Genomic DNA, 22,036 nt, shown 5'->3' with positions numbered 1-22,036 from the left:
GACGGCGGGGAGAGAAGGTTTAGTTTTCCTTCCCGAAGAAAATCGCAGCAAACTGTTAGTAGCTTAAAACTCCAAACCCCGCGCTCCCCCTCCTCCCTCGCTGGCTCCCGCCCCCGCCCCCCAGCCTCGCCCACCAGCTCCCACCATCTCGTCGCTCCTCTCCTCCTCTAGCGGTTCCCCTCCCTCTCGGGTCTCCCGCCTTCCCGGAGCACGCGCTGCCGGGGCCCCGGGTGCCGGGCGGCCAATGGCGCGGCGGCAGGACGTGATGTCAGGCGCGGCTGTAGAAAAGGCGCGGACGCTTGGCTGGCGCGGACTGCAGAGCCGGGGCTGGGCTCGGCGCGCTCTTGGAGAGCGTTGCGCGCGGCGGGGCCCGCGGCCGGCGGCTCCTCCTCCCACTCTGCTCCTCCTCCTTTTTCTCCTCCTCCTCCACCTCCGCCTCCTCCTCTTCCTCCTCCTCCTCTTCAATTCTCCCGGTGTCTCCGCTCGGCTCGCTGGCTCCGGAGAAACCCCTACTCCCGTAGCCGACCCAGCGCCTAAGCGGGTCGTCTTGGGCTGGGGGCACACCCCGGGGAGGGGAGAGGTCCAAGCAGCTGGGCCGCTGCGGGCACCTAGTCGCTCCCCAGTGAGCCCCGACCGCAGCCGTCGCCGCCTCGGGCAGAGTTTGCGCTCCTGCTTTGCGCCTGGGGCGCCGAAGCCGGGCGGGCTATGCCCGCAGCGTGAAAGCGCCCGCGGCGGGCGGCGACCTCTGCCCTGGTCTCCTGCCCCCACCCGCACCCCACCTACCCCCCCCCACCCGCCCCGTGCCCTTGTGACCCTGGCTTTGGCGCCGCCGCCCAGGCGCCCCGCGATGTAGCTGCCCCCGCGCCTCGGCGGGAGGCGTCCTGGCCCGCGGGCGCCCGGGGCCCAGAGCCCGGCCTGGGGGCACAGCCGAGCTCGGGCGGGGCCGGGGCCGTGGTGGCGATGCACCGGGCCCGTTAGCGCGGGGAGCGCCAGGCAGCTGAGGCGGGGGGCAAGCCCTCCCGCGGAGGAGCCGCGCCCCCGGCCCCGCCGGTCCCGCCGCGATGCTGTTCCACAGCCTGTCGGGCCCCGAGGTGCACGGGGTCATCGACGAGATGGACCGCAGGGCCAAGAGCGAGGCTCCCGCCATCAGCTCCGCCATCGACCGCGGCGACACGGAGACGGTAGGCGCACGGCTGCGGGGTCCGGGCCAGAAGCTGGGACGCGGCCGGATCGGTCTGCGCCTTTGCTCTCCTAAGTTTGGGGGCACTTTGGGGAGTGTCCTTCGTGCCGCGCGGGACTGGACGCTGGGGATCTGCGGACAGGATGCAAGGCCCGTAGCTCCCGGCTTACGGGAAACCCGGCTGCTGGGGCGGAGGAGGGAAACAAGGTTGAGACCGAAATTTCACACCCTAAAGGTGGAAGAGAGCATTTCTCCCGAAGTGGGAGCGAAGTCCTACCCGCGGCCCGATGGCTCTCTTCTCACTTCAAGGGGCTCTTTGGTCGCCAACCCCGCGCTCTCCTCCAACTCTCGGCTCTGGCCGCCTTCGGCGCGGGGAAGGACGAACCAACCCGGCAGCACCGAGGTCTCCAGCCGACTGGAGCTACTCTCCGCTTCCTGGCAATCGGGGGTTCCCGTCCCAGCGCAATTTCAGGGGTCGAAGTCTTCCAGGCCAGCGCTCTTCGTTGTTCGCATCTCGGGCCTCCTGGCTGGCCCGACTCGGCCCGGTTAGGGCCGGCCGTTCAGGCTGTGGCCTGGTTCTTGTGGAAGGAGAGTCCACTCGGGTCTCCACACCTGGCTCCACCAGCCCAGCCCCAAATAGCCAATTCCTTGCCTCAGACCTCCCTGGGGGCCAAACAGACACCGACCAAGCCAGGCCCCGCAGTGACCTTTAGAGGCTAAGGAAGTGGGGAGCAGCAGCGAAGCTTCTCTGCTTGGAAAGCAAGAAGAGCAGCCCCAGTGCCTCTGCTTCCAAGCTCTTCTTCCGGAGTTGTACCCACTCAGCCTGTCAGTTTGGTTAGGAGAGGATTTGGATTGGGCCTGTCCTGCGTTGGGAGACTTTGAGGGTGCCCATGCACCCCACTCACCCTCTCTCAGGACCTAAGAGGGCCCCAGCCAATGTGGCAGAGGTGGTAGCCACGCGCTTTTTGCCCTGGCCTAAACCTCCGGCTTAAGAATCCAGAGATCACTGGAGTTAGGGGCCAAGAACTCCACCGAGTCTCTGGAGAGGAGTCTGTGTGGAGGGTGACTTTTATAATGGTCATCTTATCCCTTTTCTTGGGGCCCAGCAGAGTGGCTCCTTTAAGAAGCAGTTTGGGGAGAGCTTTTGGAGGGCTTGGCTGAAGTAGCCACGACTGCCCCCAGTCCCCCAACAAAGCGTGAGCCCTTTGGTAAAAGAGCAGAGGGGACAGGAAGAGGGGAAAGTAAGGAGGAAGGTCTGTCCAGGCCAGCAGCCGGTCCTGGGCCTGCGGCCGACTTGGGCGGCATGGGCGGACTTGGGTTCTGAGCCCCTTGGATATGGGCCTTTTGGCATGGAGGAAGCGCACCATACACCCTGGCAGCCACCCCGCTGCGTTTAGGGCTAGCTTGAGCCACCGAGGGAGCTGCGGGTTTGTGCCTGTTTCCCCGCGGCGCGGCGGCGGTGGGGTGGCAGGCTGACGCAGGCGCTGCGGTCTCGCGCCTCCCTCCCTCCGCAGACCATGCCGTCCATCAGCAGTGACCGCGCTGCGCTATGCGCCGGCTGCGGGGGCAAGATCTCCGACCGCTACTACCTGCTGGCGGTGGACAAGCAGTGGCACATGCGCTGCCTCAAGTGCTGCGAGTGCAAGCTCAACCTGGAGTCAGAGCTCACCTGTTTCAGCAAGGATGGAAGCATCTACTGCAAGGAAGACTACTACAGGTAGCCCCCACCTCGGGACCCACCGCCCGGGGCGCCCAGGACCCCTGGTCTCAGATGCAATCTTGTCCCAAGGGAGGGTTCCCTACATGGGTTCCCCACTTCTCCAAGCCAGTACAAATTGGGTGACATCTTTTTTAAGCAACAATCTGAGGGAACTCTTGGAAAGATCTGTAAAGTGTCGGTGGAGACCCAGAGAAAAGCAGAAGCTGCCCTCTTTTTTAGCTTAGACCAATAATAAGCTTGAATTGGGTACCCTTCTCCCTTTGAAGTTTCTTGGGTCAACTGGAGGGAACTGAAACAGGCACCCCCAGACCCAGGCAGTCTGGACTGGTGGGGAACAAAGTTGGAATGAGAGCCGGGGATCAGATTGGGTGCATTTCCGGGTCTTTCCTGGAGATGGGAGTGAAAGCTGGTCAGAATTGAAGAATTGGAATCACTAACAGGCAGGCTCCAGGCTCCTTGGTTCTCCTTTCCTGGTTTAGGGTTAGGTCTGCTTATTTCAACCCCACCCCCTCCTTCCCCTGCCTCTGTCTCTTTCTCCCAGTCTCTGTTTCTTAGGAATTACAAAGGTCTGTAGGATGCCCAGGCACTGGTGTGGAGGGCAGGGATAGAGGTTGAGGAAGGGATGAATGGGAAGTTTCCCTTACTCCTGAGCAAGGCTTTCTTAGGGCTTGCTCAGACTCTGGGTAAAGTAAAGCTTTTGTAGACACGAAAATGATTAAGGGAAAATATGTTTCAGGGTAGGGCCAGATCTGGGCCAAAATCTAGTTCCCTCTTCCCCATCCTCCAAGTTAAGACCTGGTTGCCCATCTTGAGTGGATTTCTGCCAGTGGTAGCAGCAGTACCTGGAGGAGGGATATGGGGGGTACCCAACCCTGTGTCCCCACAGTCCCTCCCTCGATGGTCCCTACAGGCGGTTCTCTGTGCAGCGCTGCGCCCGCTGCCACCTGGGCATCTCGGCCTCGGAGATGGTGATGCGAGCTCGGGACTTGGTTTATCACCTCAACTGCTTCACGTGCACCACGTGTAACAAGATGCTGACCACGGGTGACCACTTCGGCATGAAGGACAGCCTGGTCTACTGCCGCTTGCATTTTGAGGCGCTGCTGCAGGGCGAGTACCCGGCACACTTCAACCACGCCGATGTGGCGGCTGCAGCGGCTGCAGCCGCCGCGGCCAAGAGCGCCGGGCTGGGTGCAGCCGGGGCCAACCCTCTGGGTCTTCCCTACTACAATGGCGTGGGCACGGTGCAGAAGGGGCGGCCGAGGAAGCGCAAGAGCCCTGGGCCTGGGGCGGATCTGGCCGCCTACAACGCTGGTGAGTATGAGGAGCTGCGAACGCCCCGACGGGTTGAGGGAAGGTGCACGGCATCAGTGGCTGAGAGCGAAGTGAATTTAAGTGTGGTGTACATGTTTACTTGGGTCACTTTGGGTACTCTGGGCTTTAGCTTCCCCAGGCCCACTGACCTGGCAGAAGTGACATTAGCTCCCTGGGCTCCAGCCTGTGCGCCCTCGGCTGAAGTGGTCTTGATGCTCCTGGTGCAGTACTTCGAAGCCGAGAAATCTTTTAGAGCGTTTTTGTCTTGGGGCTTTTACCCACTTGGGTGAGCAGAAAGTGCAAGTATCGAGAAAGCACGGCAGAGCCGACACCAAACAGGCTCTAGGTTGGCGTGGCTGAGGGAGAGGATCTGGGGCGATGGGTGAGCGAGGCTGAGCGGCGGGGGTCCCAAAAGAAAGGACTGGCGGTGGCCTGGGGCCACCGAGCTTGGCCTGGCCTGCGGCCAGGTCATGCAAAGTGTGCTGTGGGCGGGAGGCTTGGGAAACTTGGGCCCGGGAGTCTTTTGAGCAAAAGCGAGTTGTAGAGTCCTGCCCGATCCTCCTGACCCACCAGATCTCGGTTTTCCCTGCGGTGGTTCTTCCAAGTTCCCAGTGACAGCAGGGTGCCGAGATAAGAGCTGCGACCCTCCAAAGCCGGCGCCCTCGATGTGACAGAGAAGGCCTGGCTTTGCGCCGGGTTGGGGTGGAGGGCTTGTTTCGCATTTCCGGCGTCTTTGAACCCTGAGTCGTTCCGGGAGAGGCTCTGCCCCCTCCCGCGTCCCTCCCAGCTCAGGACAGCTGCAGAGGTTCTGAGGCCCGTCAACATCTGCCCGAAGTCTGCACGGCCGGGAAAGGTTTATGACTCCCTGGGCTCCTGAACTTGATAGAGTTTATTTGCAATTACTTTCTTTCTTTCGTTTGCGACAGAATCGGATTCAGAGACTTTGTTTTCTTCCTCCTTTTCCCCTTAGTCTAATGCGCGAGTGGAAACAAAACAAAACCAAACCCCTGAACTGTGAGGAGAGGGCTGTGTTGGGGAAGAAGTCAGGATTATTTTCATCTTTAAAAATCTTGAGCTGGCATGGGCAGGGTGTGGAGAATGATAGGCCAGTGGGCGTCCCCTGTTCACTCCAACGAAGTTGTTTGTTGGGTGATTATGGGGCATATGTGTCTTGGTGTGCGGAGCCGGGAGGAAAATACAGCCCCCAGTCTGGTAAATGGTGAGGTGGCTGCAGCGAGGTCTGCAAGGCAGATTTAAGATTTGTTGAAAGCTCTGTAAGAGAGATGCGGCTCTCTAAAACTTGCATCCCTCAGTCACCCCAACCCTGAACAGACTACACTGAGTCCAGATCAGGTTCCCCAAAACAAAGCGGGTCTATTTATCAAGTGTGGTCGGCCTCCAGTAGAAAGCAGCAGGCAGGCTGGGCCACAGGGCTCGTGATGGGTAGGGAGCAGCATTATGTTTTCCCTGGGCAGACAGGTTTGCAATGGAAAGGTAGATGGTACAGCGATTATTTGTGCTTTTTGCTGCTCCTCCGCCTTCCCTGAGGAGGCCACGCCACTCAGAGCAAGATGTGGCTGGAGGCTGAGTTTCAGAGAAGCTGGCACCTCTACAAGTCTGCCCCACGCATGCCTTCTCCTCCTTTTCTCTTTGGTCCCTTTCTTTTTTTTCTCCTTTCGGGCTTCTAGGCCCCCCCTTTCTCTCTCTCTGCATGTGTCTCCGGGTATCTCAGTTCCTGTCTCTTTCCTCATCCTGGTGTTCATGTCTCTGGCCTTGGCCCGGGCTTTCTAAGCTGGTGGAATCCAAGCAAGGCGGGCCGCCCCTGGCTGTGCGGCTTGCTTACTCCGGGCTCCCTGGACTAGATTGAGAATAAGGGGCGCCTCCCCGACCAGGCCACCCCCTCCCCTCCCTGCTCCCGCTGAAGAGAAAGGGCCACAGTGTGGGCCATGGGCTATTGGGACTGGAAAGAGGGCCCCGTGGAGCGGGTGATTTCGGTGGTATGTCCGGACAAGTGTGTGTGTGTGTGTGTGTGTGTGCGCGCGCGTTCACCCGCGTGATTCCGATTGTGAAGACTCAAGCTTGTTGGTGTTAGTGTCCCACACCCAGGGGCCCAGTCACACCGACTCCCTGCAAAGCTCATCGCTGTGGGGGACAGTCGGTGGAGGAGCAGCGGCACCTTACTACCAGGCAGTGAGCTCGGGCGAGTGGGGAGGGGGCACCGTCTGTGCGCCCGGTCCTTGCTAAAGGAAGGATAGTTGGAGCGGCGGGCCCGCAAGGTCAGAAAGTCCTTCCGGGGCGGTGGCCGCCGCTGCTGGCCCTCCTCTGGCAGCCCCTCTGGTCTGAGATCGAAGCTCAGGTCCCGGAGACGGAACTGAAACCTACCCCACCCCGGCCCCAGGGCGCGGCAGCGCAGCCGGAGCCGGTCAGGGGCCAGGGCCCTGCGCTTTGCGTCCGAGTTTGCGCGCTGCGGCCACGCGAGTCCTGCGCGGACCGGCCGGATGCCCAGTTCTCCCCCAGCCCCAGCTTTATGTGTGTGTATGTGTGTGTGTGCGCGCCTGGCGGCGTAATTACTGATTTGATTCCAATCCATTATTTAGACAATTGAACCTACAATCTCGTCTTTAGTAAAATGAGGCGAAGTCAGATTTGATTACAGGTTCAGTCCCAGCGACAAGAGCTCGAAACCCGATGGGTTAATAACAGATCACGAGTAAATTATTCATGATTTTACGAGCTCTTTAGCTCCATTGAATAGGCCTAATTGAGAGGAAAAAAAAAAAAAAGGGAGAGAGAAAGCTTGGTCCTCCCCCTCCCCTCGTCCCCTTGCTCCTCCCCGGATCCGATCCTGGGGAATCTCCACCCGGTTGGGAAGCTGGGGGCCAGAGTGAGGGGACCTGGGGCAGCAACCGAATCTGGGCCCAACAGCCGCTCCTTTGCCCCTAGTGCGGTCCCCTGCCCCAGCTGCTGGCCTGCCTGGGCCTTCCTACCTTGGGCCGAATTCTTTTCTGCACTCCCCTCCTTTTTCCTCCTTCCCCTTTTCATCCCTACCCGGCCTGTAACTGCTTTGAAGAAGCCCCGCCAAAGGGACCCAGCCTGCCCAAGACTGGGGATTCAGTTCCTTAACCTGGACCCTTCACCACACCGCATCCCTACTATTTCTGGGCCTTGGTGACTCCTCTGGCTCTCTCTGTGTGCCTCCTGATTTTTTTCTGTCTTTGTAGCTGTCTCTCTCTGGTTCTTCCATATCCACTGCCTTCTTTTTCTCTGCCTCTCCTCTCTTTTTTCCTGGCTCTGTCCATCTTCCCCCGTCGCCCCCTCCTTTTCTCTCCGTACTCTTTTTTCTACATCTGTCTCTTTTTCTCCTTTCTCTGCCCTTTCCTTCTCCCTCCCCCAACCACCATCCCCCCCCCAGGCCGAGCTCAGGGCACGTCCCTTGGGTGCGTGGGGCGCCTGGGTCCCCATGGAGCTCATTAACAGCAGCAAGGCCCAGGCAGGGGCTGGGCAGAGGAATGGGCCCAGAGATCCCCTGTGGGGAGGCATGCCCTACCCCCCCAACCCCCCCCACCCCCTGTGGAGCTGGGGACTAGGGGCAAGAAGAGGGTCTCTCCCCACGGGGGGGGGGGTGGGGGGAGGCAGGGCAGTTTCCATGGATCCAGTTTGGAGTCATTCTCTGATCCCCTTTAAGTTGCTGGATCCCCATTCTTTACTCTGGGTGCTCTCAGTGGGACTAAAGCCCAGCTGGAAAACTTGGGTGCCTAGTTGCCTGTGGGAAGGGGCCTTTAGGAAGTGTAGCCACTTCTTGACAACTTCAAGGTTAGGGATAAGACCTGCATCTTGCACACTTTTTCTGCAAGGGATTACTCCTCAGTTGGGCAGGGGAGGAGTTAGGCCACCAGGAGAGCAGGAGTGCTTCTGAGATGGTATTGCCAGATAAAATGCAGGACTCGCAGTTAAATTTGAATTTTGGGTAAGGGACAAATAATTTTTTTTTAGTGTAAGTGTATCCCATACAACATTTGAATTTTAAATAAAGGAAAAATACATTTTTTTAGTGCAAGTGTATCCCACACAACGTTTGGATTTTAATTCAATGAATAATTTTTTTTTTAGTGTAAGTGTATATAATGCAATATTTGAGTTTTTGGAAAACAACAGATTAATTTTCAGTATAGGTATGCCCCATGCAGTATTTCAGACATCATTCTAAGAAATTGTTCATTGTTTATGTGCAATTCAAATTTAACTTGACAACCTGTATTTTTATTTGCTAAATCTGCTGCTCTATTTATTATGGGCATGTGATGAAACAGGAGATATATTCCCAGCTGCCCACTTTAGGGGGTACTGAATTAATCCCCTATGAGACACTCCCCAAAGTAAGACCTTATATGTGGGATGGCTCAGGATGTATTGAGGGGATCTTGGAGAGGGGTCCTGCATGTCCCCATCAGCCACCAGGTTGCTAAGCAACTTTCTGAGGCCCGAGGTTTCCATCCCTGTCCCCCACCCCCAGTGCCTTCCAGGCATTGGCAGCCCCAGCTGGGCCCCTTCTGGTTAGGGACACGCTCCCCAAAGAGTCATGTTTCATCTTTGCCAGCCTTTGTGGTGTAGGGGAAAGAAAAAGCAAGGAGGCAAGAACCGCAATGTTGAATTTGGGCTCAGCCTTAACCAACGGTGTGGCTTCATTTCCCTTCGTTTTAGTTTCCTCATCTTTAAAATGGGGTGAATAGCAATAGTCACCTCTTGGAGCAGTAGTGAAGCCCTCCCCCACTCCCCATGTATGTAGGTCCAAAGGCATACCCTGGGTGTAGAATACATGTTAATTTCTCCCTCCAACTTCCTTCCCTTTCTGGCTAAGTACTGTGCAGCTCCTCGAAATTTCCAAAGATCGCTTAACCTCTCTGCCTCATTCATCTCGTTTGTAAAACTGGGAAGCCGCTGCCTCACAGGGCAGTGGTGAGGATGAAGCTACAAAATACAATTTCCAACCTCCAGCCCAGTGCCTCCGGTCCAGGGCTAAGGGGTCCTGCAGTACTTTGGGTGTGGGAACGGAGAGATGAAAGTGAGTGGAGGGTTTGGAACGTGAGTGGAAGTCTATGACTTCTAGGTGCCTGCCCCTGACACTGTGTGGGGGGAAGGGGCAGGGAAGACTGCAGACTGCATTTCTCCTTAGGAGTTCGGGGAGAAGCGGGAAGATAATGGGCCTGCTGTAGCCGAGGTCAAGTAATTTCCCTTTAGGAGCCTCAGTTTCAGCATCTGTAAAAAGGGAGGAAATAAAGCTTGGCTCAAAAGGTTGTTTTGAGGATGAAAATGTGCATGTAAAGCCCATTAGCACATCTTGTGGAGTTGAATATCATTGACAAGTTGTCATTACTATTTTTATTGAAACATGATGGCTCAGAATGTTTTTTGGAGTCTCCTAGAGCTGGGTTTGAATCCAGCATTTCCTAGCTGAGAGACCCCGGGTAGATGGCTCAACCTCAAATTCCCCTATAAATCTATAAAATGGGATAATATCTCCATCTCAGCGGGGTGCGGCACCCGCAGTGTGGTCCTGAGGCTAGAAACATTTGGCGGAGCGTGGGGTGGGTGTGGACTTGGCAGTGTAGTGGGGGGGCCGGGCCAGGAGGTTCACCTTCGGCCTCTGCCTTCCCTCCCCAGCCCTGAGCTGCAACGAGAACGACGCGGAGCACCTGGACCGAGACCAGCCGTACCCGAGCAGCCAGAAGACGAAGCGCATGCGCACCTCCTTCAAGCACCACCAGCTTCGGACCATGAAGTCTTACTTTGCCATTAACCACAACCCCGACGCCAAGGACTTGAAGCAGCTCGCGCAAAAGACCGGCCTCACCAAGCGGGTGCTGCAGGTCAGCCGGGCCGGGGCAAAGGGTGGGGGCCTCGGTGGCGTCGGGACCTGAGGAACCTGTGAGGTGGAACCGCACAGCGGCTGTGGGCTGTGGAAGAACCTTCCGTTCGATGTCCGCCTATCTCTTTATCTTTCCCTGTTCTCTTTCTCTATCTTTTCAGTCTATCTCTGGCTGTATTTCAAGCTTCCCCCCACTTCCCTGCAACTCTGAGGTCTTCTCTCTCCTTCAGTTTTTGTCCCTCTCTCCTTCAGTTTCTGGTTTGTGTCTGTGTGTCCCTCTGTCCTCTTTGTCTACACAGTCTCTTTTCTTTCTTGTAAGCAATTCTTAGTTGCTATTTATTACTCAAGTGACACACAACTATGTTCATGTTGTAAAAGGTTCAAGCATTTCAGATAAATCCAGAGCTCCCCTCCCCACCCTGGCCCCTTATACCACGATGCCCATCCAAGGCAACTGCTGTTAGCCGTTTGCTCCTTCTGCTTCTTGCTCCTCCCTTGCTCTCTCTAGTTTCTCTCTTTCTTTCTGTCTGTCTCTGGATTTTCCTTCTGTTTCTTTGTTGTTTCTTAGACTCTCCCAGAAGCAAGGTTTGTTAAGGGAGAGGGATTAGGGCAGATCCCCTGGGTGGAAGTGTATGGGTGCCTCTGAAACTGAGCAGCATTGCACTTGTATGTGAGTGTGCTCTCTTGATAGAGAGGATCCAGAGCTTTCACCAGATTTCCTAAGGGTCCATCCATCCCCTCAAAGATGTTAAGAACCTCCTTTGGGGAGTCCAGGGTGACCCAAATTCATGACAGTGTCCTGGATCACCAATTTTTAAATCTTCAGCTCCTCCTCTTCATTTCCGTGAGCCTTAAATCACTTAACCCCTCTGAGCCTCAGTTTCCTTATATATGAAATGGGCACAAAAATTATCTACACTACAGGAGCTATTCAGATAATGTAAGTGCCCCTCATGGTAGCTGGCACTTAACCACTCAGTGGATGGTGAGTGAGAGTAACATTAACTAGATTCATCAGTTAACATATTAAATAGTATAAACGATTATTCTGGTGGCTGGACTTCAGTTTCCCCATCTGTATAATAAGGTGGGAGAATATCTCCCTTTATAGCCAGTTTAACCAGTTTATTCCTCAGACCATGTGGTTGTAGGGATAACAATGCACATTTTGAGGTAGGAAAATCAAGAGAAGTGATCTGACTGTGGTCTCACAATAGGAATGGTGCTGGGATTTGAGTGCAGGCCAGTCCGACCCAACTTCCAGCCCCCAGGTCTTTGAGGACTGAGGGCCCGAGGGTGGGTGGCAACACCGGTAGGTGAGGGGTGATGACGACCCTGAAGGCTGTGAAGCCACCCTAAGTTTTCCAGCGAGTCTGTTAGGACTTTGAAAAAAAAAACATTTTGGAGGTGACAGAGGTGGCAGGATGGGACTGTGACGTGGGTGAGGACCCGCAGGTCTCCGGAGACCGTGGAATCCCGGCGCCCAGCGCGGCGCACCAGGAAGGGGTTCTGGGGCAGCTTGGTCTCGCCGGTTCGGTGACGTAGCGGAGGGAACTGACGGCCCGCCAATGGGACGCCGTTGCGCTCTTGGGCCCGCCTCTCTCCCCTCCCCCCAGAGCTCCGCGAGCCCCGAGCTTGCGTTTGGGTCCATGTTGCCCAAGGGTTTCTCTGGCCCGGACTCGAGAAGAGGCGGGGACCGTGCCGCGGCCCCGCTCGTTGGGGTCTCGGGTCCTGCTGGTCCATTTCCCTCTGACTTTTCCTTTTGGGGGTTAGATCAGAGGACTCTCCTTGTCACCCCTCTGTTCCTCAGCCCTGGGGGAATTTGGACTGAGGATCTGCAGTCGCCACCTTCTCTCTGGTTAGTAGTTCTTTCTTTCTAAGATGCCCTTGTGGTGAATTGGTGAATCCCACCTTTCCATGGAAAGGATCCGTGAATCAAGCCCTTGGAGCAGGCAGGGGCAGGAACAGGGACTTGAAGTCAGGCAGAGCTGGTTCCTTTCTGCCCCTCTACTCAACTGGCTGTGTGTCTTGGATAAACTAATTACCCTCGCTGAGCCATAGCTTTCTCATCTGTAAAATGGGCACAATTAGGGCGCACACACCTCCCCACTTAATCCAGATTAAATGAAATAAAGAGTAAGCACCCGTAGTTGGGTCTGAATGTGGAGCGAGGAGCCAGTCTCTTGCTGCCTTAGTAAGGCAGGTGGCTTGATTTAGGAGTGGATTGTATTTCCAGCATAGTTACCTCTCATCTGACCAAACATCTATTGACACCAGGCCCTGGGGACCCAGAGTTGGATGAGCCACAGCCCTGGCCCTGAAGAATTTCAACTATTAGGTGTCAAGACTGACCCATGATCAGTTTCACCATAGTGTGATCAATTGGGAGGGGAGGGATTCTGTGAAAGACCAGGGGAGAGACCAGTTACCTACCCTGTGTGTGAGGAAAGGTTCACCTGGGTGACCTGAGTCTAGGCTTGCCCCTCTTCCCCTAGAATCCTGAGCCAGGGCTGTTAGCACCTGCATGCCCTCTCCACATGGGGACTTGTAAGAGCCAGGACATGGGACTAGTTGAGAGAGAGAGAGAACCAATGACAGTTACGGTATGCCTAGAAAGAAAGAAAGTGAAGTCGCTCAGTCATGTCCGACTCTTTGTGACCCCATGGACCAGAATTCTCCATCCATGGGATTTTCCAGGCAAGAGTACTGGAGTGGGTTGCCATTTCCTTCTCCAGGGGATCTTTCCAACCTAGGGATTGAACCCAGGTCTTCCGCATTGTAGGCAGACACTTTACCCTCTGAGCCACCAGGGAAGTATGCCTACTAATCAATATATGCTTGAGTGCTCTCCTGTGTCTACTATGTGTTAAAAGGCTCTGACATACATTTACTCATCAAGTCCCCACTATCAGGCATCATGATCCCTTCTCCTCCACTGGTCCAGATGAGAACATTGAGGCCCAAACGATTTTCACTTGCCCCAGGTCACACTTTGCTGGTAAGTAGCAGAGCTGTATCCAAATCCAGGCCCATCTGATCAGTGGGCATTGCTCCTTCTCCTCTAAGCCAATCCAGCAGAGACTGCCTCTGAGTATCATTTAGAGCCTGAACGTCGCTGGGGTGAGGACAGTCGTACCTGAAGGGCACATTGGACCACTGTTCTCCCTCCTCCCCGATCTCCCAATCTTCTGTACAAATCCTCAATATTCCCCAATGGCACAACAGTTCATGATTATGCAGCAGTTTGCGAAGCATTGTCTTTCCAGTCACTCATCTATCTCCCTTACCTTAATATTTTCCTGCTCATTTTGCAGATGAGATGCTTGAGAGCTAGTGAGATGAAGTGATTTACTTGAGGATACAGGAACAAGTATTGGCAGGGTGGGGCCCTCTCCCAGGTGTTCTGACTACTGATGGGCCAGCTGGGAGCAGTTTGGGGCGAAGCAGCTGGTGTGGCTTTGAAAGGTTAACACCTTTCTGACATACCAGCAATGTGGTTTGGACACTTTAACTTCTCCTCTCAGAGCCTGATTCCTTGTCTTTGAAGTAGAGATAATAATAGTTTGCACCTTGAGAATTCCTGAGGATTGAGACAATGAATGGGAAAGCTCCAGCAGGGTGACTGCTGCTACAAAGTAGCTGCCCATGAAATGGTTTCTCATCACTGGCTACACCAGCTTAATGGTGCTAAGCCTTGGGTGCCCCCTGGAGGTTTTGTTCTGCATGGTGAGGCAGGTTGAGGTTGAGGCTTGTTCCCAGAAGTAGATGATGTAGGGTTTGTGTGTGTATATGTGTGTGTGTGTGTGTATCTAGGGGTTCTGGGCTGTTACTGAATCTGTAATACATAAGCACCATTGACATGGCGGGCCTGGGGTGCAGTATCCCTGCCAGAATTTGAAGCTGATATGAGGTCCAGACTCAGCCCTCCCACTGATTCCCTGCATGGTCATGAACAAGTGACTTAACCTCTCTGAGCTTCAGCTATAAAATGAGGATGCACTAGAGTGGGTAACCTAGTGCATCACTAGGTGGTTGCAGGAGTAAATAAGATGACATGATGGGTAATTTATAAAGTATATATTAGGGACTCAATACATACTATATTTCATACACATTTACCTCGTAGGGTTCAGTCTACCATTCCATTTTGCACACATTTAAAAGTTTAATTATCTTCATTTTGCAGATGAGAAAATGGGTTCAGAGAGGCTAAAATCCTTGCACTGAGTCTCACAGCTAATAAGTGATGAGAGGAGTCAAACCAGGATTGGTCTGATTCCCGAGCTTTTCCAGTATAGCATAGTATAGGGATTGAGATTCTCAGCACCCCCTCCCCTTGATCTAGTTGTTGAATGCAGTAGTGTGTGTGTTAGTCACTCAGTTGTGTCCAACTTTTTTCGACCCCATGGACTGTCGCCCGCCAGGCTCCTCTGTCCATGGAATTCTCCAGGCAAGAATACTGGAGCGGGTTGCCATTTCCTTCTCCAGGGGATCTTCCCGATCCAGGGATTGAACCTGGATCTGCTGCATTGCAGGCGGATGCTTTACTGTCTAAGCTATTAGGGAAGCCCCGAATGCAGCAGTACAGAAGGGAGACAAGGGAAGGAGTGAGTCGTAGATGCCATGTCTTGGTAGGAAAGTAGGAATTCTGTTGTGAAGCCCTAGGGGCATAAAATGTGCTCAGAATTGTCACTACCAACAGCAGGACAGCCTTAACACTCACTTGTCACCAGTCGGCAAAGTGACTGGGAGACAGAATGGCCCCTTGGACAGAGGTCCATTAAGACGTTAACCTTTACTGATTCTTGGAGACCATTCCTCAGCACATCCATGCACCTCTGTGTTGCCTCTTTTTTCTCCTGGAGAGGTCAGGAAGGCAGAATATTAAGATGCCATAGACTTGGGGAAGGGGCTGGTGAGCTGATGGATTTGGGTGGGTGAGGGTCTCCCTAGGGGTTCCGGGTGTGACTTTGAAGGAAAATACGTTTTAACAATCAACAGTTTAAAAACATTCTTCAAATGACATTAGTCATCACTAACCTATGTGAGAGCTCAAGACCCGAGGACATGAGCTTTCCTCTGTTCACTCACTTCAACACATACACTGAGCTGCCATGTTCTGGACGGGGCATGAGGTATTGAGTATTCAGCGGTGACCCCAGCAGTGAACAGGCCTGGCTGGAACTGTATGGTCCAGAGAGGAGGCAATGTCCTGCAAAGTAGTGTATAAATAATTAAAATGGTGATAAAATTGAGCTGTATATTTTTCTGTATATTTGAAGTATCTCACAGTTAAAATATCTTTTAAGTGATTCCAGGACCAGATAAGTTCAGGGTAGGCTACAGACTGACCGTGTTCTTTTCTTGGCGATCAGAGTACATTGGGACTAGTACAGGCATTGAGAAATCTTGAGCAAATTCAACATTGTCTAATCCAACGTTTCCCAAATGTTTTTGGCCACAGAACTCTTATTTAACGCTTGACAAAAATAAAATAGAAGAAGTGCTAGGGTGGAAAAATATAAGGGTGCAACGAGAGCATAAACGTGAGGACCTGACCTGGGGAGGGAGGTAGTCAGGAGTGGCTTCACTGAGGAGGTGAGGTTTAAATGAGGACTTCAGTTCATTGAGCCTCAGCTTCCCTACCTGTAAAATGGAGAGAGTGAACATTGTTCTCCCTGTCATTTGCGCAGGACTGTAGGGAGTGTTTGATCTGGTAATGGACGGCTGAAGTTGGATGGAATTTTATAGATGATTTGGCCCAAATCTCCCATTTTAGAAGAAAGGAAACTGAAACCCATAGATGTGGAGTGACTTGTCCAAGGCCCCCAGCAAAGCAGTTGTAGCCCTGGAGCTGGAATCAAGGGGTCATGATGTTCAGTCCACTGCTCACATTTTTTATTCGTTGAAGAAAACTTTCTTTAAAGTTTATAAAATAATAGCCCCACCATACAGGAAGGTTAGAAAAATAGAGGGAAAAATTACCTTTATGAGGCCACAGGAAACCAATAATCCAGGTGTACAGTTTGGAGGTCAAGTAGTGGGTGGGGGTATGGGCCCAGCCTTCTACAACTCACCTCTCAGCTCTACCTCTTTGGCTGGACTGTGGGCCTCAGTCTCCTCACCTGACCATAAATATCAAGGTCAACCTTATATGGCATAAACTGGAGTTCACATGTGTAAAATGCTTAGAATATTGCTTAGCCGTTGCCTTGTGAGTGGATAATACTGGTCGTTATTATTTGCTTTATGAAGTTATGATGCCAGAGGATATGATTCATTATTCTTTTTTCCCTCACGTAACATTCATCGATTCCCTGGTGGCTCAGATGGTAAAGAATCTGCCTGCAGTGCAGGAGACCTGGGTTCAATCCCTGGGTTGGGAAGCTCCCCTGGAGGAGGGCATGGTTACCTACTCTAGTATTCTTGCCTGGAGAATCCCATGGACAGAGGAGCCTGGCGGGCTACAGTCCATGGGGTCGCAAAGTCGGACACGACTGAGCGACTAAGCACACACAGCACGACATTCGTCACAAGACGTTTCCTCTGCGACTGCATGGAGTGGCTGGGCCCTGACTTCCACCTGTCCCATCTTTGGCCGGCTGCTTTGGATGCAGCCATTAGTTTTGATGTCATGAAAAAATGCTGGTGGACATTTTGGGGCTTGAAGCTTTGGTCTTCCAGCTGGTTTCCTTAGCGGTGGCCCTGGAGGGGATTTGTGGGGCAAAGAGGGTTTCCCACTGGCCCTCCTGGTCTCCTTGATGAAAGAATCCTGAAGAAGGGGATTTGTGAGGCAAAGTGCAGACTGCGGGGCCAGTGGGTATCTGAGGAGGGGGCACGCAGCTATGTAGGCTACCTCATTCACCTGGCACCAACTGAGGCACCCCCCACCCCGGGAGACGGAGAGGGAGGGCTGAGTGGGTAGAGCAGCTCATCTTCCTTGTTGCGGTTGCCCTGGAGTCACGGCCTGTTAGCACCCCCAGAGGCCATAGAGATGGTGTAGTGCGGGCCAGCCCCTTTCCTGTATAGACAGGGAAACTGAGGCAGACCCCGAGGTAGGAGACTTGCACAGGTCACTTGGTTGGTCAGTGGCAGAAGCACAACTGGAAGGTACAACCTGTGCTCTTTCCACTACCTTACAGTTGCTTCTCTGTTTATTCCCTCACTTATTCATTCATTTATTCATTCACTTGCTGATTCACTCAGGATCATGTGGCAGGGAGAGCATGGGGTTTTTAATGGCAGATCACCCTGAATCCTAACCTCCGCTTGGCCTTCGTGTGACCTTGGGCAAGTGACTTCGCCTCTTTGAGCCTCCTCTCTGGTTTTCAGTCTATAAAATGGGGATGATGACAGTACCCGCCTGCTTGGCCTGTCATGGAGATAAGCTGTGATGGCACATGTTAGAGGAGGGACTGGTGCCTGGCACGAAGAGGTCTGTAAATGTTATGTTAGTATTATTATTAACTCAGTGTGTGTGACTTGACTCTTCATCTTTGCCAGTCCCTGTGTGATATCCCCAGGGACATGAAGATAGCTTAGACAGGGTCCCTGTTCTAATATCCTCTTGGGAGGGGATTTAAAAAAAAAATACCCTGGAGAATTCTGGTGACGCCTGGCTTAGGGTGAGAAACAAACTCCACATAAACCCCCACGGCAACTGGCTTTTGCTTGAGTTGTTGACTTTCATCTGCCCGATTCCCAGTGCCTCAGATCCAGTAAAGCAGAGAAGGCCGTTGTGAAAGATGGTGTCATTGTTTACAAACCACTGTTAGGGGCAACGCTGGAGCAATAGCAAACAGCCAGCAACTAACTGGTTCCAGCCCTTCCCAAGGGCTTGGAGCCCCAGACCAATGGGCGATGCACTGCCCCCCGGGCTTCGTGCTCCTGCTTGGAGAGTCAGACTCACAGGGTACTCACGGGGCCACACATACTTAGGATAGGATGATGGCAAGAGCATCAAGGCTCCAACCTTCTTCGTGTCCCCCCCCGCCCCGTCTGCAGTGACACTTTGGGGGAGTCATCTTCTCTCTCTGAGGGTGTCTGGGGACTTCTCCATCATTTTCTCTGTCGATCATTCTCTGGCCCAGACAGACACACAGTCTCACCTCTGCAGATTTCTGTGGGCTGGGCAGGGAAGAAGCCCCCACCCCAAGCAGTGCCTCTGGAGACTGGTCTTAGAGGCACTGTCCTTATTTGCAAGCCCCCAGAAGAGGTGATGGGCTTGCTTTGGGCAGAAGGCCAGGGGAAAATGTGCTTTCTTCCTGGAAAGATCCAGCGTGCAGGGGAGAGAGCTTTGTTTCCCAACTTCACAGTGGCCGTCTCTCTCCTTACCCCAGGACTCTTGAGGCTGTGCTTTTAAATTGAGCCCAAGTGGTATCAGGCCACCAAAAACACGGATTGGAGGCCACAGGCCCGTCTCTCTGGGGTGGTCCCCAGGGTAGGGTGGGGCCAGGAGTTGGCCCTTCCCATTCCCGTCTGAGACACTGGGAAGACAGGCAAATGCAGGCACATCTGGAAATATGCAACTGGACACCCCAGAATCTGTAAAATTCCCTAAGCCCCTTTGTTTTATGGGGAGGTTTCTGGCAGGTGTTTTCCTCATGCAAAGGGAAGTGAAGGCGCCCAGCCCTCCAGCCCTTTGGCCTTTTTTTCTTTGGGAGCTAGGACCTCCCACCCCTCTAGATTCTTTAGGCTTCTTCCAAAGTATTTTGAGGACCTCCGGGTACAGTGGGATCTCTCTGTGCAGTTTGCTAGTTGTGGGGGGCACTGCTGTGTGACAAGCTTTGATGCTTCGTGTGTACAGGCTTATGTGCAATGGCATGGGCGTGGATGTGTGCCTGTGTCTGCGCCAAGGGAAAAATGAAAGCAAACCCATATTCTCTCTCTCGGGCATTCTTTTCATTCCAAGCTCAGTAACTGCCCCTCTCCTCCCCCATGAAGGACGCTGGGACGAGGGCAGGTTGGGAGAGGGGGATCTTTAATTGGGCAGTTGTTCCCACTCTGCGCAGAGACCTGAAACCCAGTGGTCCAGGGTGCCTTCTCCGAGTGATGGTGGCGGGGATTAGGAGCGGTATTGTTTACTGACTTGAGTCCTGTGTGTTCTTTACACCCATTCTGGTATTTCCCAGACTTACCATGAAAAACTTGAAAATTGGTACCAACAAGGACTTGTGGGATCTTTTGCCTGCTTAAAGTCGACTGCTGAGAAAAATCTCTCAACCTTGGTGAAAAATGATGGAAATTTGGTTTGTGCGAATCTTCCAGAACAGAAGAGAAATGCAACCTGAGCCACATACATAATTTTACATGGAACATTTCCCAGTACCTTCGTTAAAACAAAAAGAAACTTGTAAGATTAATTGTAAGGCTATATCTTGTTTGGCCCAATTTGTCCAATAGAAAATATATTCATGAAAATGAAAGTGACCATTGAGATATTCTACCTTCTTCTGATATGGTTCTACCATTCTGATATATGGTTCTCAGCTACAGACCAGCCGTTTAGGGGCTAGGCTTGTTTCAAGTGCTGGGTGGCCACCTGTGGCTAGTGGCTATGATATTGGAGAGTGGGTTGAGCTCTGGAGTCTTCTAACGGAAGAGGAGACCCTCATTACAGGCAGTTTGAGGAAAGGATGCTTTTATTGTATTAAGAACACAGTATTGCCAGCCAGACCTTTTTTTTAAAAAAAAAAATTTTTTTTTTTTAATTTATTTGGCTGTGTTGCGTCTTAGTTGCAGCACTGGGGCTCAATTAATGCCCCGAGGCATCAGGGACCCTGGCTCCCCAACCAGGGATCATACACTTCCCTGCATTGGAAGGCAGACTCTTAATGGCTGATACCCCTAGGGAAGTCCCTAGCCAGACTTTTAAATCCACCCCCCGCCCCCACCAGCCCCATTCTGGCAGAACCCCCATTAGCATCTCTGGGTTAAACAGTGGGGGCGATGCTCTGCCCATCTCCTGGTCCTGCCTGCCCCGCCTTCCTCTGACCAACCCTTCCCTCTCCCCCACGCAGGTCTGGTTTCAGAACGCCCGGGCCAAGTTCAGGCGCAACCTCTTACGGCAGGAAAACACGGGCGTGGACAAGTCGACGGAGGCGGCGCTGCAGACAGGGACTCCGTCGGGGCCGGCCTCGGAGCTGTCCAACGCCTCGCTCAGCCCCTCCAGCACGCCCACCACCCTCACAGACTTGACTAGCCCCACCCTGCCGACTGTGACGTCCGTCTTAACTTCTGTGCCTGGCAACCTGGAGGGCCACGAGCCTCACAGCCCCTCGCAAACGACTCTTACCAACCTTTTCTAATGACTCTCGGCACCACCGCCCCCCCCAGCCCCCGCCCCACAATTTCTTTAAAAAAGAAATTATCTTTAGTTGAATTCCAAGTGTATTTTAAAATAGAGGCTTTGAGCAACTAACTAACCACATTTTAGGATCTCGCCTGGGAACTGAGGAAGAAAATAATTGCGCCCCCCAACCCCCGGCTGACACAGCTCTGCGGACTGGAATTACTTGGAAGATCTATCTGCAACACAACATTTGTGTCCCTGTACAGTTTTGTGGACTGAGCGAGGAAAAACAACAAATAATTTAAGTTGGCTAGAGCTTCTGTATTTTCAAAGACTGCCACGTGCCTTAGGAATACTGTTTTATCTCCATACTTTGGATGACTTGTTCATTTTTTCTCTCCCTCTTTTTCTCTGTATATTTATGACCAGAGCAAAAATGTAAAAAAAAAAAAAAAAGAAAGAAAAAAAGTTTGTTACTTTGAATAGTCCTAAACAGAAAAAAAAAAAAAAGAAAAAAATCAAACCCCCTCCAACGGTCGCTTTGTTGTTTTAGAATTTTAAGGTGGAAGTCTGTTCGAATATCAGAATTTGTAAAATCTAACCAGTAATAAAACCACTTATTGAAACTAGTTGGTGCTGCTGCTGTTGAGTGAGGTGTGAAATTCACATGACTTAAAAAAGAGTCTTACTGAAGCCCAGAGATAAATTCCGAAGTCTTCCCCTCTTTATCTATGATATTTATTTATAATAATTTATAGATATTTATAATAACATAAATATTTATGTATAATATTTGTGGGGTCTCTCTATGTGCTAGACTTTGGGCTGCTTGTTGGGTTCCAGAGATGAAGTAGACACAATCCTGCCCTTAAGGAATAGAGTGGAGGCAGAGACAGACAAGAGATCATCTTAGCACGTGTGTTACGTACAAAGTGAGGAGTGTGTAAGCAGAATGCCATCCATTTATGCATTTGTTCTTTCAAAGATTAAATAAGCATGCCATGCTGGACACATGTGACAAAGGTCAGAGGCCATCACACCTGCCTTTTCTGCTCTTCTCTGGGCTGGAAAGGTATGTCACGCAAGGAGGGAAGCCTGTTCACGTGCAGAGTGAATGCTGTCACCAAAGGGCAGCTTAAGCTCAAGTTTTCCTAATGAAAAATACAGAATTTCAGAATCCTCCACGAGGGCAAAACCAAATGAATTTGGTTCCTTTACTAATAAAGCTTCACGTAATCACAGAAACCCAGAGCAAAGATGCATCCAGAGAGGACGGATGACGAGAGCCAGGCCGATGACGTTGGACCCTCTACTGTTGAGCAGTGTGAGCTGAAGGAAGTCATTTTATCTCTCCTGGTCCCAGTTTCCTCAGCGAGGTGTCAGTCATGGCCCTTACATGACAGCTGTAGTGAGGGTGAAGGGAGGTGTGTTGAAGGGCCCAGCAGAGGACCTGGCATCAGTAGGAGCTCAGTGTATTTCAGGGAATGACAAGTGACACCTCAGGACCTTGCAGGTGGAGAGCAGAAATGTGTGTATCTGGGCATTGCCTGTCATTGCTAGATGCATTAAGTAGGTGTGGCAACTGTCCACTGGGCATCTTACGCCCCACCATGTTTTGCCCCAAGCCGTGCTGCAGTGTAGTGTTTTTTGTTACCAGCTTGATTG

General features: G+C 52.7%; 1 protein-coding gene across 2 annotated transcripts; it reads left to right on the top strand.

Annotated features, from left to right (window-relative positions):
* The first annotated feature begins 349 nt into the window (after nt 1-349).
* On the top strand, nt 350-20,997 carry LHX2 (LIM homeobox 2). 2 transcript variants are annotated; one of them, XM_081588279.1, is made up of 5 exons: nt 350-1,181; nt 2,695-2,897; nt 3,811-4,214; nt 9,876-10,081; nt 20,100-20,997. In XM_081588279.1, the coding sequence occupies exons 1-5, from the start codon at nt 1,062-1,064 to the stop codon at nt 20,385-20,387; spliced, it is 1,221 nt and encodes a 406-aa protein (XP_081444405.1). In that variant the 5' UTR covers nt 350-1,061; the 3' UTR covers nt 20,388-20,997. The 2 variants fall into 2 exon arrangements, with proteins under 2 accessions (XP_081444405.1, XP_081444406.1); XM_081588280.1 differs by having other exon boundaries at nt 1,062-1,181; nt 3,811-4,218; nt 9,883-10,081.
* Nucleotides 20,998-22,036: the final 1,039 nt, after the last annotated feature.

The sequence above is a fragment of the Giraffa tippelskirchi genome, chromosome 4, assembly GCF_054371585.1.
Source record: "Giraffa tippelskirchi isolate mGirTip1 chromosome 4, T2T-mGirTip1v1.2.pri, whole genome shotgun sequence".
Classification (NCBI taxonomy): Eukaryota; Metazoa; Chordata; class Mammalia; order Artiodactyla; family Giraffidae; genus Giraffa; species Giraffa tippelskirchi.
Note: the sequence above shows the minus strand (reverse complement) of the source record. Positions and strands in the feature narration are given on the sequence as shown.

Coding starts and splice junctions, on each gene's coding strand:
- LHX2 (XM_081588279.1), top strand. CDS start 1,062: ATGCTGTTCCACAGCCTGTCGGGCCCCGAGGTGCACGGGGTCATCGAC. Junction 1,182..2,694: donor ACCGCGGCGACACGGAGACG/GTAGGCGCACGG, acceptor CTCCCTCCGCAG/ACCATGCCGTCCATCAGCAG. Junction 10,082..20,099: donor TCACCAAGCGGGTGCTGCAG/GTCAGCCGGGCC, acceptor TCCCCCACGCAG/GTCTGGTTTCAGAACGCCCG.